The 15,039-nt window shown below is 48.9% G+C and overlaps 1 protein-coding gene across 18 annotated transcripts in view; it reads right to left on the bottom strand.

Moving 5' to 3' along the window:
• PLEKHA7 (pleckstrin homology domain containing A7) overlaps positions 1-15,039 on the bottom strand; it is a 256,276-nt gene that overhangs the window by 133,661 nt on the left and 107,576 nt on the right. For 3 of the 18 annotated variants that reach the window (XM_071218165.1, XM_004472504.5, XM_071218166.1), the window contains exon 1: positions 14,143-14,926. The exons of the other annotated variants lie outside the window; for them this stretch is intronic. In XM_071218165.1, coding sequence (XP_071074266.1) covers positions 14,143-14,225 — 83 coding nt within the window. In that variant the 5' untranslated portion in view covers positions 14,226-14,926. Of the gene's footprint in view, positions 1-14,142; positions 14,927-15,039 lie in introns of those variants that run through there. 18 annotated transcript variants of the gene reach the window in all.

Here is a 15,039-nt window from a genome sequence, read left to right as displayed (position 1 = left end):
ACAGAGAAGCTCCAACTTGGTAAGCTGAAAGTACCAGTGACATTCAGCACCAAAGTGGATTTGGGATGACAATGAAGGGAGGCAGAAGTAAAAGCTTCCGCTCTTCAAAAGGAAGAAAAACAAGCTGACATTTTAAATGGGAGCTGAAGAGCAGAAAATGAACTTCTTTACTAAGAGCATAAAACTGCTGCATTTTGCCTCAGAAAATGCTGGTTTCATTTCAGTTGAAGCACCAGCACCAAATCAGGTACAGAAGTATGCAGCAAAGTAGGAAACCAGGCATTTCATCTTAAGCATGTAGAGTTTCTGAGGAGGTAAAACAGGGAGTGTGAAACAGTAATACTAAGGCAGGATCTCCTGGTGCTGAAATGGAGGGGAGAGAAGGCACTGGAAGAGGTCAGTGGGGCTGGGGCTGGGCCAGAGCAGCTCCAGGCTGCTCTGGGTTTCCAGCTGTACTCAGATACTCCCACAGGTGCTGCAAGGACTCAATTCCCAGCCTGTCTCCTGTGTGACTTGCTCCACCCCGCTGGACACGTGCCAGCCAGCTCAAAATGCCTGAGCGGCACAAGAGGCCTCTCGCTGCCCGTGAAGTTGCAACTATATTCATTTCCCTTCCAAATTAATATTCTCCTGCCCCATAATAAAGCCGTCAGCTCCCAAGAAAGGACACAGGCTAAGAAAGGTGGCCAAGGCTGTTCAAGCAGAGGGCACAGCTGCCGTTTGATGCCAAGGAGGCCCACGGTGGAATCCCACCCTCTCACACTGACAGCCGGTTTTCCCATTACCAGAATGCACTCAGATGCCCATCCCTGCCTGGCCACCCTCCTTCATCACACACTTGGCCACTGCACTTGGGACTGAAACACAATTAATTCCTGCTCCAGTGACTATTTTCCCCCCAGAAAACGAATCTGATAGACCCGCAGTGTCAATACGCGAGCACCACTCTGAATGCTAATGGCCCCTACGAGTTCCGCAGAGGGCACGGGAGAGGCACGGGCTTGCTCAGGTCTGGAAACCCTACCTGGAGTTATCAGCAGCAACTCGATGCAGGGACCGCCCTCCCAGGCGCGACAGCAGTAGCCAGAGACCCTCTAGTTTCCTCCAGGGTAACATAAGGCTGGTGGCCCGAGCCGCAGTGGTCAGGGCATGGGGAGAGAGGGAAGCAGGCTGCCTGCGAATGGTGCACAGCTCCCGTCCACTGAGGGGAACTGGCAGCAGGTGGAGATTTAAAACGCAGCAGATGAGATGTAGGTTAGATTCACAGACAAACTTCCTGACAGAGAGGGAAGTACTGGAAAGGCTGACCCATTACTTAAATTTCACCGGGGAGCTACAAGAGGCTGATTGTACTGTCTGCCAGGAAGGGAGCTGCAGGCAGGCAGCCTTCTGTGTGCACAACGGTCTGCGGCAGGACCTCACCCAGGTTGGCCCCCAGCGGCCTACGAGCTTTGTCACTTTTCAAAATACAAGGTAAAGCGAACAGACTGCTCATCCCTACCAATATGCACCCTTTTTTCATCAGAGAAGTTTTGGATTTATAGATCATGCCCAATACGTACTTTTAAATGTCCTTACATTCAACCTAAGAATTTCATTTCCAGGAATATAAGAAATTATTCATAAATATGGTTAAATATTTTTATGTACTTTGGGGGGAAAGCAGAAACAATCTAAATGCCTAACACCTGAATGGGGAATGATTAAGAAAGGTATGGCACACATGGCACACACAGCATGGATTATTAAGGAATACTTGATCTGAGGAATGCACATGATAAAACATTATGTGAATAAAGCACATCAACTGTGTTTCTGAAGAAAAAAAGAATTTATATGTGCATCTCAAAAAAGTAGAGAGGGGGAACGGATATGGCTCAAGCAGTCGAGTGCCTGCCTCCCACATGGAAAGTCCTGGGTTCAGCCCCTTGTCCCTCCAGAAAAGAAAAAGAAATCAAACAAACAAACAAAAAACCAAATGAGAAAAATACAGGGAAGTGATGTGGCTCCATGGTTGATGTCCCAGGTTCAATTCCCTCCCGCCAACCTGCTACCTCAAAAAAAAAAGTATGGAGGGAAATACACAAAAATGTTAGCAGTAATCATCTGTGAGTGTAGAAGTAAAAGTGGTTTTTCTAATAAGTGCATTATCTTAATAGAATATAGACATTTTAAAAAAATTCTAGGGAAGTGGACTTGGCCCAGTGGTTAGGGCATCCGTCTACCACATGGGAGGTTCGCGGTTCAAACCCCGGGCCTCCTTGACCCGTGTGCAGCTGGCCCATGTGCAGTGCTGATGCACGCAAGGAGTGCCATGCCACGCAGGGGTGTTCCCCGCGTAGGGGAGCCCCACGCACAAGGAGTGCGCCCCGTAAGGAGAGCCGCCCAGTGCGAAAGAAAGTGCAGCCTGCCCAGAAATGGCACCACACATGGAGAGCTGACACAGCAAGATGACACAACAAAAAGAAACACAGATTCCCGTGCCGCTGACAACAACAGAAGTGAACAAAGAAGAACACACAGCAAATAGACACAGAGCACAGACAACTGGGGTCGGCGGGGAGGCGGGGAGGGGAGATAAATAAATAAATAAATAAATCTTAAAAAAAAAAATTCTGGGGAAGCGGTTGTGGCTCAACTGATAAGAACATCCACCTAACACTTGGGAGGTTCGGGGTTCAAACCCAGGGCCTCCTCCCAGTGTGGTGAGCTGGCCCACACACAGTGCCGCTGCACGCAAGGAATGCCGTGCAACACAGGGGTGTCCCCCACATAGGAAAGCCCCACGCACAAGGAGTGCACCCCTCATGGAGAGCTGCCCCGCACAAAAAAAGCACAGCCTGCCCAGGAGTGGCGCTGCACACATGAAGAGCTGACAAAACAAAACGACGCAACAACAACAAAATAAAAGCGACAGTTTCCCAGTGCCACATGACAAGAATGCAAGCAGACACAGAAGAACACACAGCGAATGGACACAGAGAGCAGACAATGGGGGGAAGGGGAAAGAAAATATAAATCTTAAAAAAAAAAAGTCTGTTTCCTGATGTACCTTAGCACCATAAATCTACTTCATCTGCATGGCCATGATTCTCAAAAAGCAAAATGGTGACACTAAATCTTGTACTTGGCAAGACAAACATGTTCTCACTTCCGAAATAGCCCAGGGTACCCACTGTAGCCACCTGAATACCACGCATCACCATTTCCTGTTGGGAAGCAGGGTCTTCCCCCCAAAGATTAATGGGGCTCTTATTGTATAGGCTAGACCCTCCCTTCACACTCAATTACAATGTGCCTAAATGAGTCTGAAAGGCAAGGGAGAAATGTGGAATTCTGCGAAGAATTAGAATTTACTGGATTAACCCTGAAGAGTATTGAGCTGCCAGATTTAGTCTCAACCACTATTTACTGAACGTTTACTGTATGCCAGGAACTTGGCAGGATACTTTCACATATCTTTGCAAGGTAGTACTCATTATTCCTGTTTTATACATAAGAAATTGAGGCTCCAGGAGTCAAGTGAACTTGCCTCAAATCACATAGATAGTAAGTAGCAGGGCTGGGACTAAATGCTGGTTGCCTGACTCCAAGTCAGCAGAGGTTTTCTCCATAGTCTCCTCCAGCATCAGTGTCTTTGCAGAGAACACTGCAGACCACACCTCTCCCTTCTAGAATTAAACCTCAACCCTCAATAACCCTAAGATAGGACACGTCACTGTTTCTTTTCTATGTACACCATTACCCATGACAGTACCCATGATCCACTGTGGTCAAATTCCTCTACCTGTCTCACTGACTATTAAGGATGTGCTAAGTACAGCAAGATGATGTTCACTAAGGAGGCCTTCTCTGGAGGCGTACAAAACTTTGGAGAGACTCCTATAGTTCACAGCAAAAACACATTCCTTTAGATTCTCCTTTTTGCTTAAAACATCTCAAGCAGACTAGTCTCTCATCCCATTTTATAGATAGGAAGACTGAGGTTGAAAAGTTGGTTGACCTGTTCTAAGATCAGTAAGAAGCAGAGCTAGGACAAGAGCTCAGATCTCCTGATTTCTGGCCTAGAGATCTTTCTGCCACAGAAGAACATACTCAGAACGTGGGCTCTGGGGCTCTCTGCCCCACTACTTAACTGAAATCTCATTTCCCTCAATTGGGGCATGAAGACAACAGTAGCTACCTTAGGCAGTTGTTTGAAGGACAAATGGGATAAAAGAGCCTAGAATACAGTGGCCACTAGAGGTTCTGATGGGAGGGAGAAGGAAAAATAGATGTAATAGAGGGCATTTTTGGGACTTGGGAATTGTCCCAAATGACATTACAATGCCAGATACAGGCCAGTATATATATTGCCATAACTTACAAAATTGTGCAGGAGAGAGTGTAAACTACAATGTAAACTATAATCCATGCTTAGTGGCAATGCTCCAATGTGTTCACCAATTTTAACAAACGTACACACTAATGAAGGATGTTGTTAATGTGGAAAAATGTGGGAGGGGTAGGGAGCAGGATATATGGGTATCCTCTATATTTTTTATGTAACATTTATGTAATCTAAGTATCTTTTAAAAAAATTAAAAAGTATGTTTTAAAAAAAAAAAAAGAGCCTCAAACAATGCCTGGGACACTTGGATCTATTGTCACACGAGCTGAAGAGGTAGCAGGAAGACCCGTCCATCTACCTCCCCACTTAGTCCAAAGGCCCACAAAGCTGTAGTCTGAAAACATCAGCGAAGATGGAGCCAGTTTTCTCGCTGGCAAGGCTTGGCCAGAAGATTCCAACTCATGTCCAGATAATGACTTTGCACAAGCTTTTCTCTTTGCCATATATGCTCTTCCCTGCTCCCTTTTCATCCCCCAACTCCAACTCATCCTCCAGTTGCACCTCACGTGTTAGCTTGTCCAGAAAGCCTTCTCTATCTCCCCAGGCTTAGTTTAAATCCCACAGGAACCTCGACTTTTAGCCCTAACAGGGTGCCCACCACTGTTATCAAAATTTGGCTGCTTACTTGCCTGCTTTCCCACTAAACTACAAGTCACCTGAAAGCAGGGACTGTACTATAATCACTGTTTTATCCTCAGTACCTATCTGTATTAGTTTCCTATTGCTGCTGTAACAAGTTCTACAAATTTAGTGGCTTAAAACAATGTAAATTTATTATCGTACGTTTCTGGAGGTCAGAAGTCTGAAATCAGTTTCACTGGACTAAAACCAAGGTGTCAGCAGGGCTGGGCTCCTTCTGGAGGCTCTGGGGAGAATCCATTCACATGCCTCTTCCACCTTCTAGGGGCTACCCACATTCCTTCCCTCATGGCTCCTCAACCTCTGCTAACATCATCACATTCCCTTCTCTTCACTCTGACCCTTCAGCCTCCCTCTTATCAAGATTCTTCTGATTACACTGGACCCGCCCAAATTATCCAGAATCATCTCCCCTGCTACAAGATCCTTAACTTAATCACATCTGCAAAGTTCCTTACCGTGGAAGGTAACATACTTATAGGCTTTGGGGATTAGGAAATGGACATCTTTGGGGAACCATTGTTCAGCTTACCACACTATCACTCACCTAATGCATGGCAGATGCACAGTAGTTGTTTGCCTTGTGCAAGATGCCATTCTCCATATAGTCCTAAACCAAGGATGGAGAACCTTCTTGGCTGGCTTAGGAAGGGCCCAAATCTCCCAACCACACTATACCTGGTAGGGAGTCCTGAAAATCACTACTGCTCTCTACACAACCTGCAAAGAGCACTTTTGGAACCAGCCAGTCTCAGTTTATTCAGCTAACGTGGAAGCAGCCCACACTTTCACCTCTCTACCTCCATCCTGGGTAAATTCTCACTAATTGATTCTCTGAACTCTGAAAATATGGGTAGATGAATCACTCTCTACACTTATCTGGTAATCGACCTTTAGAAAGACTGACAGGCATAGTCTACTTCCTGGAGCTCATAATTCACATATCCACACAGCATCATCACAATATGAACAGTTGCCAAATGGCATCAGGATAAGGGTTCTATCACTTATCAGCATGCGTCAGATTTGATAAGTACTGACAGCACATTCTTTGAAATTCTATCAAAATCGAGCCTTAAATTAGCAGGCTACAGCAGCAACCTAGCAACCCAACTATATTCATTCCCACCTGAGTACCTGAAAAAGAAGGTGTCAGGTCCCAACAGGAATCAGAACCCCAGAGGAGAGGGGTAGGTTGATCCAGGGCTTGCCCACCTCGGGCAATGCCAGGTGGCTATGAGGGGCAATGGAAGGAGCCCAAGTTAGGATCTGAACTGTCTCTTCCATCTATCCTAGAGTGACCATGAGCTTGCTCATCAACCTCTCTGAGCTTTCTCAACTACACAGAATCCACAGGTAAAATGCCTAGCCGGAAGTACATTCTCACCAGGGGTTAGCACCCTTCTTCCTAACTCCTGAAAGAATATAGCAGGCAGGGCATGCTAATCCTCTCAGAGAAGACAAATTGATATAAATGCACTGTTCCCTGTTATCCACATGTTGTCTACACACTGCTTCTGTGATTTCTGCCCCAGCCACGTACAACCTGTACTCCTTTTTTTCCTTCAAATAGTCCCATTTTGTCTTTAGTCACATCCTAAGCAATAATAGCTACATAGTAATGCGTTTGATATTCTAACTATATTTTCTTCAAACACAGGAAAAAAATTACACCAACATTAATACACTGTACTAACTCATATCATGTCACACTTTGGGGAAACCCTGGGGTAAAAACTTGTCTGGTCCTGGCTCGACCACAAAGTGCTCTCCATGCCCACATCACTTCCCTTCCCTGAAATCACTTCCACTTCTGATATTATGAGACCTATTATCAAATGGACAAAATAAGAAAAAGAATCCAAGCAGGGAATTTAAAAGAGGTCTTAACACTACTCAATATAAGCATTCCTAAGCATTCCTCTGAAAACAGAGAAAAGGGTATGAGAGAGAATGACAAAGAGGTACATGCCACATACCTTCCCTCATCTCAAAAGACTCTGACTTTGAGCTTCTCTTTTATGACATTTATTATATCAGCAGTTTTTCCTAAGAGAGGACACAGGGTTATTGTAATGGGACAGCCTGGATTTGCCTCTCAGCTTGGGTGGGGGTTAGTTTTATTACCTTAGGCAAGCCATTTAACCTCTTAGCTCCACAATCATGAAAGGGGTGATACCACCTTCCCAAGGCTCTGTGGGTGGGAATAGCTTGTACAAAGTGCATGGAACAGTACTGGTACAAGAGACATTTGCTATTACTCTTATGCCTTGCACTAACAGGTCAACTACACGTCTGCCTCTCCCACTTCATTACAAACTTTCTAAAGGCAGGAATGTGCTCATCTTCCTCTCCCCAACACCCACAGTGCCTGTTAGTGTTTCACATATATTAAAGGGCTTAACCTGAATTGGTAGGAAATCAAAACCTACAGAAAGAATGCCTGCTTCAAGACAGGGATCTGGACATGTCCAGAGATTTATAAATAAAAACAAATGCTCCCTCTTTCTAACAAAGTCTTAGAAATCCACTAAAATGGAAACAGTAACTATCTTTAGTGTTTGGGTCACTGATTTCCCCCTTCTTTCTTCTTTTCTAATATTCTGAGTTTTCCATAATAGGAATATTAAAATTATTACAAAGATAAATAAGGCTGCTGGCCTCTAAGTCAGAAAGTCAGAATGTGGAGGTCTAGTCTCCATCATTACATAAGAGGCTATGTGATATGGACAAATCACTTCAATTTCCAGTAAAATGATGGGAGGGAAGCAGATGTGGCTCAAGCAACTGCACTCCCATCTACCACATGGGACATCCGTGGTTTAGTTCCCGGTGCCTCCTAAAGAAGACAGTGAGCTGGCCAGATGGGCAGGCATGAGCTGGCACAACAAGATGATGCAACAAGAGACAAAAGAATGGGAAACAGATGTCGCTCAAGTGATAAGGCTTCCACCTATCATATGGGAGGACCTGGGTTCGATCCCTGGGGCCTCCTGGTGAAAAAGAAGAAGAGAAGGCATGCCTGCATGGCAAGCCAGTGCCCACATGGCAAGCCAAGTGCCCACACAGTGAGCCAAGTGCCCACGTGGCAAGCGGAGTGCCCACACGGTGAACTGAGTGCCCACATGGGTGCCTGTGAGGTAAGCCAAGTGCACACGTGGTGAGCTGAGTGCCCATGCAAGTGCCCACATGGCAAGCCGAGTGCCCGCATGGTGAGCCAAGTGCCCAGGTGAGTGCCTGCACGGTGAGCCAGTGCTCGTATGGCAAAAGAGTGCCCACGCTGTGAGCCGAGTGCCTGCATGGTGAGCCAAGTGCCTGCATGGTAAGCCAGTACCCACGTGGCAAGCCAAGTGCCCATGTGGTGAGCCAAGTATCCACGCAGTGAGCCAGTGCCCACGCAAGTGAGTCACACAGCAAGATGATGATGCGACAAAAGAGAGACGAAGGTGAGAGTCAAGGTGAAGCGCAGCAGAGACCAGGAACTCAGGTGGTGCAATTGACAGGGAACCTCTCTCCACAGGTCCCCAGGATCGAATCCCAGTGAATCCTAGAGGAGAAAGATGAGAAGAAAAAACAAAAAGAGAAATAGATACAGGAGATCACATAGTGAATGAACACAGACAGCAAAAACAGCAGGGCAGGAGTGGGGGAGGGGAAGAGAAAAAAAAGAGACAATAGAAGGAAAAACCATGAGAGACACAACAACCTGAGAGCAGAGGCCCCTGATGCCTCCTAAAGAAGACAAATAAGACAGTGAGTTGGTACAATGGGCAGCCGTGGCAAGCTGATGCAATGAGATGGTGTAACAAGAGACAAAAGAAGAAAAAACGTAATGAGAGACACAACAAAGCAGGGAAGGGAGGTGGCTCAAGCAATTAGACACTTCCCTCCCACATCGGAGGACCCAGGTTCAGTTCCCTGTGCCTCCTAAAGAAACAAGGAAGACAACAGACACAGTAAGTGCAAACAACAAGGGGGTGGGGAGGGAGAAATAAATCTTTAAAAAAATAAAATAAAATAAAATGATGGGAATACACCCACTCTGATATTACTAGGCTGCTGTGCCCAGGCTGGTGCAGTGAAACCATGGCTCCTCTAACAAGAGCCTGGAATCTCCTGAGTATGCCTTGAGCCTCACTAGCAGCTTTTTAATTTTCATTCCAAACCAGACCTTTATTCCTTTATCTGTGTCACACCCTCACAAATATTGTTCTGGTCATAAAAAGGAAAACCCAAAATGCTGCAATCTTTTTCTTGTAAACATACTACAAAAGTAATGAGAATAAATTTGGGGCTGTGACCATAAGTTTCTGTTAACAAGTACCACCCATATTTGAAACACCACCAGCTGTGAGTTCTTACTTTCAGGGTGTTTTCTTTTCTCCTTCCTTTTTTGTTGTTGTTGTGTTTGTTTGTAACACATTTAAAACTACAGACCTTGTTGCTCACTGACAGATCATTTGGAGCAGAGGGAAGGAGGTAAAACAGCTAACCAGAACCATCAGAGAGAAAGATGAGACCTTGAAAACTGAGCCCAATGGTCAGCTGTAGACCAAACGTTTCCTGTCTAAACCGAGTTACACAAATCGAACTAACAGCATCATTCTTAAAAGACACCCCGAGGCAGGGTGAGTGCAAGAGGGTTACAGTCCCATGCAAGTGACATTTAAGGTCATAGCCAAAAAGGTGCTGTGTTCATTTGCCCCACAGGGTCTACGGATCAGGTGGCAAAGAGGACAAGAGAGGGGCACCAAGAGAACAAGCTAGTCAATAAGGCGCCCCTTTGGGAAACGGACTTTGGCCCAGTGGTTAGGGCGTCCGTCTACCATATGGGAGGTCCGCGGTTCAAACCCCGGGCCTCCTTGACCCGTGTGGAGCTGGCCATGCGCAGTGCTGATGCGCGCAAGGAGTGCCGTGCCACGCAAGGGTGTCCCCCCGTGGGGGAGCCCCACGCGCAAGGAGTGCGCCCGTGAGGAAAGCCGCCCAGCGTGAAAAGAAAGAGCAGCCTGCCCAGGAATGGCGCCGCCCACACTTCCCGTGCCGCTGACGACAACAGAAGCGGACAAAGAAACAAGACGCAGCAAATAGACACCAAGAACAGACAACCAGGGGAGGGGGGCAAATTAAATAAATAAATAAATCTTTAAAAATAAAAAATAAAAAAATAAGGCGCTCCTTTGTGCATTCTACTAACTTATATATAGCCAGACTCAGCCTGAGACCATGAGAAAACGTCAATGGAGGAAAGGCAACACAGCACGCAAATGTATTTGGAGAAACTTTGGGTTGTTCCTATTCTGGGAGACAGAGGTCTTCAGATGCATGAATCCAATGGTAACAATTACAATTCCTATCAACTCAGCTTCCCCACCTATAAAATGTGGACAATAATTTACCCTATCATAAGTTGTGAGAATTAAATGAAATGATACATGAAAGCATTTAGAACAGTGTCTAGTACATAGCTATCAATAATTATTTGTATTCTACATGAGAGTTTTGCATATATTATCCCATTTGATAAGAACAACTTTGTTAGATAGGTTTTATTATTCTCACAGGACTGGCTCAAAGGAATAAAGACTTATCTAGAGTCACGCAGCTAAAAAGTGTCAACCATCCAGTTCCTCTTAGCACATATTTCATCATCCTGGCTGGACCTGAGAGGGCTGCCTTAGCAGGCGTTTGAGCCCGTCACCTTTCCAGCTCCACTGTGCTCCATGCCTGCTGCCAGGGATCCACAGGTTTCCAAGGCCTCTGAATATTCTGAGGCTGGAAAACAGGTTTGATGTGAAAGTCAGTGGGAACCCTTTCAGGATGTCCTCACATCTGGCCCTAGGAGCAAATTCTGACATTTGTATTTTCTACATAAGACAATTTTCTTTGCTGCTTCAAAAATACTCTAGCTACCCTAATTAATAAAAAATAATAGCTGCCAATTAACAAGCACTTTTTAAATCCTTTACAAACATCTCCTATAATCCTCCCAATTGTCTTGGGTGCGGGTGAGGGGAGGTATCCTTATCCTTATCTATCAGGCAAGGAAACGGAGACTCATGGAAACCAGAGGATTCAAAGCTAGCAAGTGGCACAGGCTGAGTCTGAATCCAAGTCCCCAGAAAAAGTGCCATTTATCATCTGTCTCAATAAACCCCGCACTCGCCCTCCTCTCACTCCCGGGTACCCAGACGGTATAGGCTTACAATACTAGCCACCCTTCCCTTCAAAGACAGTATAAATCCCTGGGAAGAACTTTTTGCTTTTGTAAACCAAGACTGCAAAGGCTGCCAGGTTTCTTACTCTATTTCTCCTCCTGATGTGATTCAGAATAGACCTTCAGAACACGCCTCTCTTAGCCTAGGTACTTTCTTCTACCACCTGAAGCAGAAAGAGCCTGCCTGCCACAGCAGCTACCGAGGAGCACAGTAACAAGCACTACCAACCCCTGTGCCTCTTTTAAGAGGGGAGAAGACAAGCCGAGGAGCTGGTACAAAGGGACAGGTGCCTCTTTCCCAGTTTACGGGGGGATTCGGGCCCCAGGCCAGAGGCCTCAGCTGGAGCTGGACTCCCCACAGCCTGCCCAGCACAGGCATTAGGAACAGGACATGGGGAAACCTCCAAACAAGCCTTTAACCCCACAATCAGAGTGACCCGACCTCCTCCAGCTCACCTCACAATCCCACATCCTCTCTGACAACTGCCCCATGTCCCCCACTGCCCTGACACCACTCAGTCCAGTTTCCCAGAGATCCCACCTACTCTTCACACCATCACCTACTTCTCACAGAAAAGAGCAGCTTTCCCAGGCAGCAGCCAGACCATCATCAATGAACATTCACCATGACCAGCAGGCAGGGAGGTGAGTAGACATTAGATAGCAGCCTTGGGCAGACTTCCCATAATAGAAAAAAAACTGGTCTGCAATCAGGACCATTTCCAAACCCTCTTACAGAATGCCAGCACTTGTTTTACTCTGGGGCACTGTTAAAGGCAACACTTCAAAAGCAGTGTGTTGAGGAAAGGGCTACCACTAAGTGTACATACCACCAACTCTGGTAGGAGCCCCTTTTTCCCAATAGCCCAGGGTGTCAAGGCCAGCAGCCTCTCTGAAGCCAAGCCTTGCTTTATGCATTTTCTCCCTGGAAAGCTGGGGTGACATGGGGTTTATGTGGTCTGGGCAGCCATCAGAGCAGTCCAGCCCATGAAGACCAGAGCAGGAGGCAGGTGAACCCAGCACGCCAAGTCACTGAGGAAGCGGACAGAGGAGTGTGGGGCACCGCTACAGCGGGTCTCCGAGAACCTCTCGGCGCAGCCCACAGCTGAGTGAAAATACTCCGCCCCACACTCCTCCCTCTTCCCCGTAAGGGCAGCAGAGCCTGCACACTCCTCTTCCTCCAGAAGCCCAGGTCAAATTCCAAAACACACTTATTTTCCCTCTCATCACAACTCTACTGGATCCTTCAACCCTTCGGTTTATAAGACTGAGTCCTCTATCCTAATCTGGCAAAGAGACAAGGCATTCCCAGGTCTCTAAAGCATCGTGAAGTAGTAGGACAGGAGTTCTCCTCAGGGCCCAGAGGGAACAAAATCTCAGGAGGCTGCGTCCAACCAGCCCCACCCACCCCACCCTCCCAAAGCCCAGCGTCACCCACAGCCCTCCATCTGAGGCCTGGGCCCTTCCATTCCCATCTTTAGTGCCCAGCCCAGAAAGACCCCAGCACAAACAGAGTGCGCCTTGTGACTCCCAGTCAGAATCCCCTGCTGCTCTGACCGTGGGCAAGGGAAACCGAAACTGCCTGAAGGAGCCTCCCTCAGCCCTCAGCAGGTCCCCCCTGGACCTCCGTGTGCCTCCCAGCCCTTGGCCTACAGACTAGTCACTGAAAAAGACAGCGGACGGCACTTGTTGAGCTTTTGTGTTGAGTTTTCAGGCACTGGGGCTAAGACAGGGCAGCGTTTTATGTTTTTTTTTTCTTCTCCATATGCTTCTGACTGTCCACTGAAAGGACTCAAGTCTCAAAGACCTGTTCCCGAAGCTTCACCAGTTAGTCGCCGGGAGGCAGAGTGGGAGTGAGGTTGCTTTCCAAAGGCAATGGAAGAAAAGCACAGGCTGGTTCAAAAGTAGATAAAACCTGAGGGATGCTCCCTTTCTGCCCTCCCAGAAGAGACAAGGTGTCCCAAGGGAAAAGGGACCTCCTCCGCGAAGTGCCAGGCACAGTGAGAATGCCCCCAACCTCAGAAAACCTTCAACCTCGATTTCCAAAGCCAAAAAGGAAAGGGGTAAAAACCCTGTAGCCCACCAAGCTCATTTCCAGATTTCCTCTCTCTAGCCTAGACACATGAATAATTAAGTTCCTCACCAGGGAGCTAACCACGTTGCCACGAAAGAAGAAGAGTAATGGCCCGGGAGCCCCACCGGCCCCAAGCCTGCAGGCTTCAGGGCTCGGGGCAGGGACCTGCGCCCGGAACAAAGCCTCCGCATTCCTCCGGGAAGGTGTGTCTGAAACCAGACCCGTCACAGGCGAAAAGCTGACCCCTGCGTCTCCCTGAGCCGGCTCCGGGCAAGTGTGGGTGGGAGGCTCCGGGAGGACGAGGAGGGCAGGAGCCCCCGCACGGAGGGCGAGGAGGGCAGGAGCCCCCGCACGGAGGGCGAGGAGGGCAGGAGCCCCCGCGCGGGTCTTACGTGCAGCGAGGTGGCCTCTGCCCACCTCCCCGCGCCCCTCCCCCGACCGACCGCTGCCCCCGCGGCCCGCACGCCTCCCGGGCCGTGGGGCCCCAACCACTGCCGATTTCGGGAAGCCGTGCTGTCTGCTGAGGAGATAATCCTGTTACCATGAACGCAGGCTGTACTTGGAGCCCCGATTCTTAAAACAAGGCTGTTCCCTCGGCGCCCTTTCCGATGAGTAACCCAGAGCCCCGCGCCGGCTCAATGAATTCTCTAGCCGAAACTCCAGGGGCAAGCTGCGGCTCCCACGCCGATGGCCAGCCGGGGAAGGACCGGCTCCCGTCACGCCCGTATCCAGACACAAAATCACCCCCAAATGCAGCCCATGCACCCTGTACCCTGCCGACCCGCCAGCCTGCAGCCCCTCGAAAGTTACGGCGCGCGCACACACCTGCAGGCTCCCTGCAGCGGCCGCCGCCAAACCCCCGGGGCGGCAGGGCAGGCGTCCCGGAGCTGGCAGCGCCGCGGATCCATGCGCTCGCTCGGTGAGCCCCGGCCGGACACTGGTCAGCGGTGCTGAGCGGCGGAGCGCGCCGGGGCCTCAGCTCGCCCGTGGCGCATCGCGCGCCCTCCTTGTCCTCGCCTGGCCCTTCCCGACGAGCCCACACCCACTTGACATCAGCGCGGACCAAAGCACGTGGCTCAGCGCCAGACGGCGGACCCCGGCGGCCCAGAGCGCGCCCCAGGTGCCTCTGATCCGCCAGGACGGTGCGTCGGAGCGCGGCACAGTCCTCTCCATGCAGAGGATGCAGCGTGCGAGAGGGGGTAGGGAGAGGGAGGAGCGGGGAGAGAACCCGGAGGGGCAGGACCTGCCGCCTCACAGCGGCGCTGCTCCCGCGCCCTGCCACCCGCAGGCCTTATAGCTGTTGCTGCAAGTGTCCACTGACTGCGAAGATCGGGCTGCAGGCTACCCGGGCTGCTACCCCTTTCTGCCAAGGACCCCTGACCTTGAATTCTCTTCTCCAGAATGACTGGATGAGGCTCCTCTCTAACGACTCTTACTAAATTGCACGGACTGATTCTGCCAAGCCAGGAATGAATGTTTGGTTGGATGTGGTGCTGAAGACAAAATCAAGCACCCAAGGAAGCAGACCACGCCTCTGGCTTGTCTCCTCACTGTCACCCTCGACAGTGGCTCCTTGCTTTCTCTTTTCTCTAAACGCCCTTGGCAATATGGGACTGATCGCCTGGCTCTGCAGTCAATAAGAAACAGCCCAGCCCAGCAGCCCACACACACTTCCAGTTCCTTCATTAGCATCCAGCCAAATATGCAAACATTAATTAAGGC

The sequence above is a fragment of the Dasypus novemcinctus genome, chromosome 10 (genome assembly GCF_030445035.2).
Source record: "Dasypus novemcinctus isolate mDasNov1 chromosome 10, mDasNov1.1.hap2, whole genome shotgun sequence".
NCBI lineage: Eukaryota > Metazoa > Chordata > Mammalia > Cingulata > Dasypodidae > Dasypus > Dasypus novemcinctus.
This window is presented reverse-complemented; position numbering and strand designations above follow the sequence as displayed.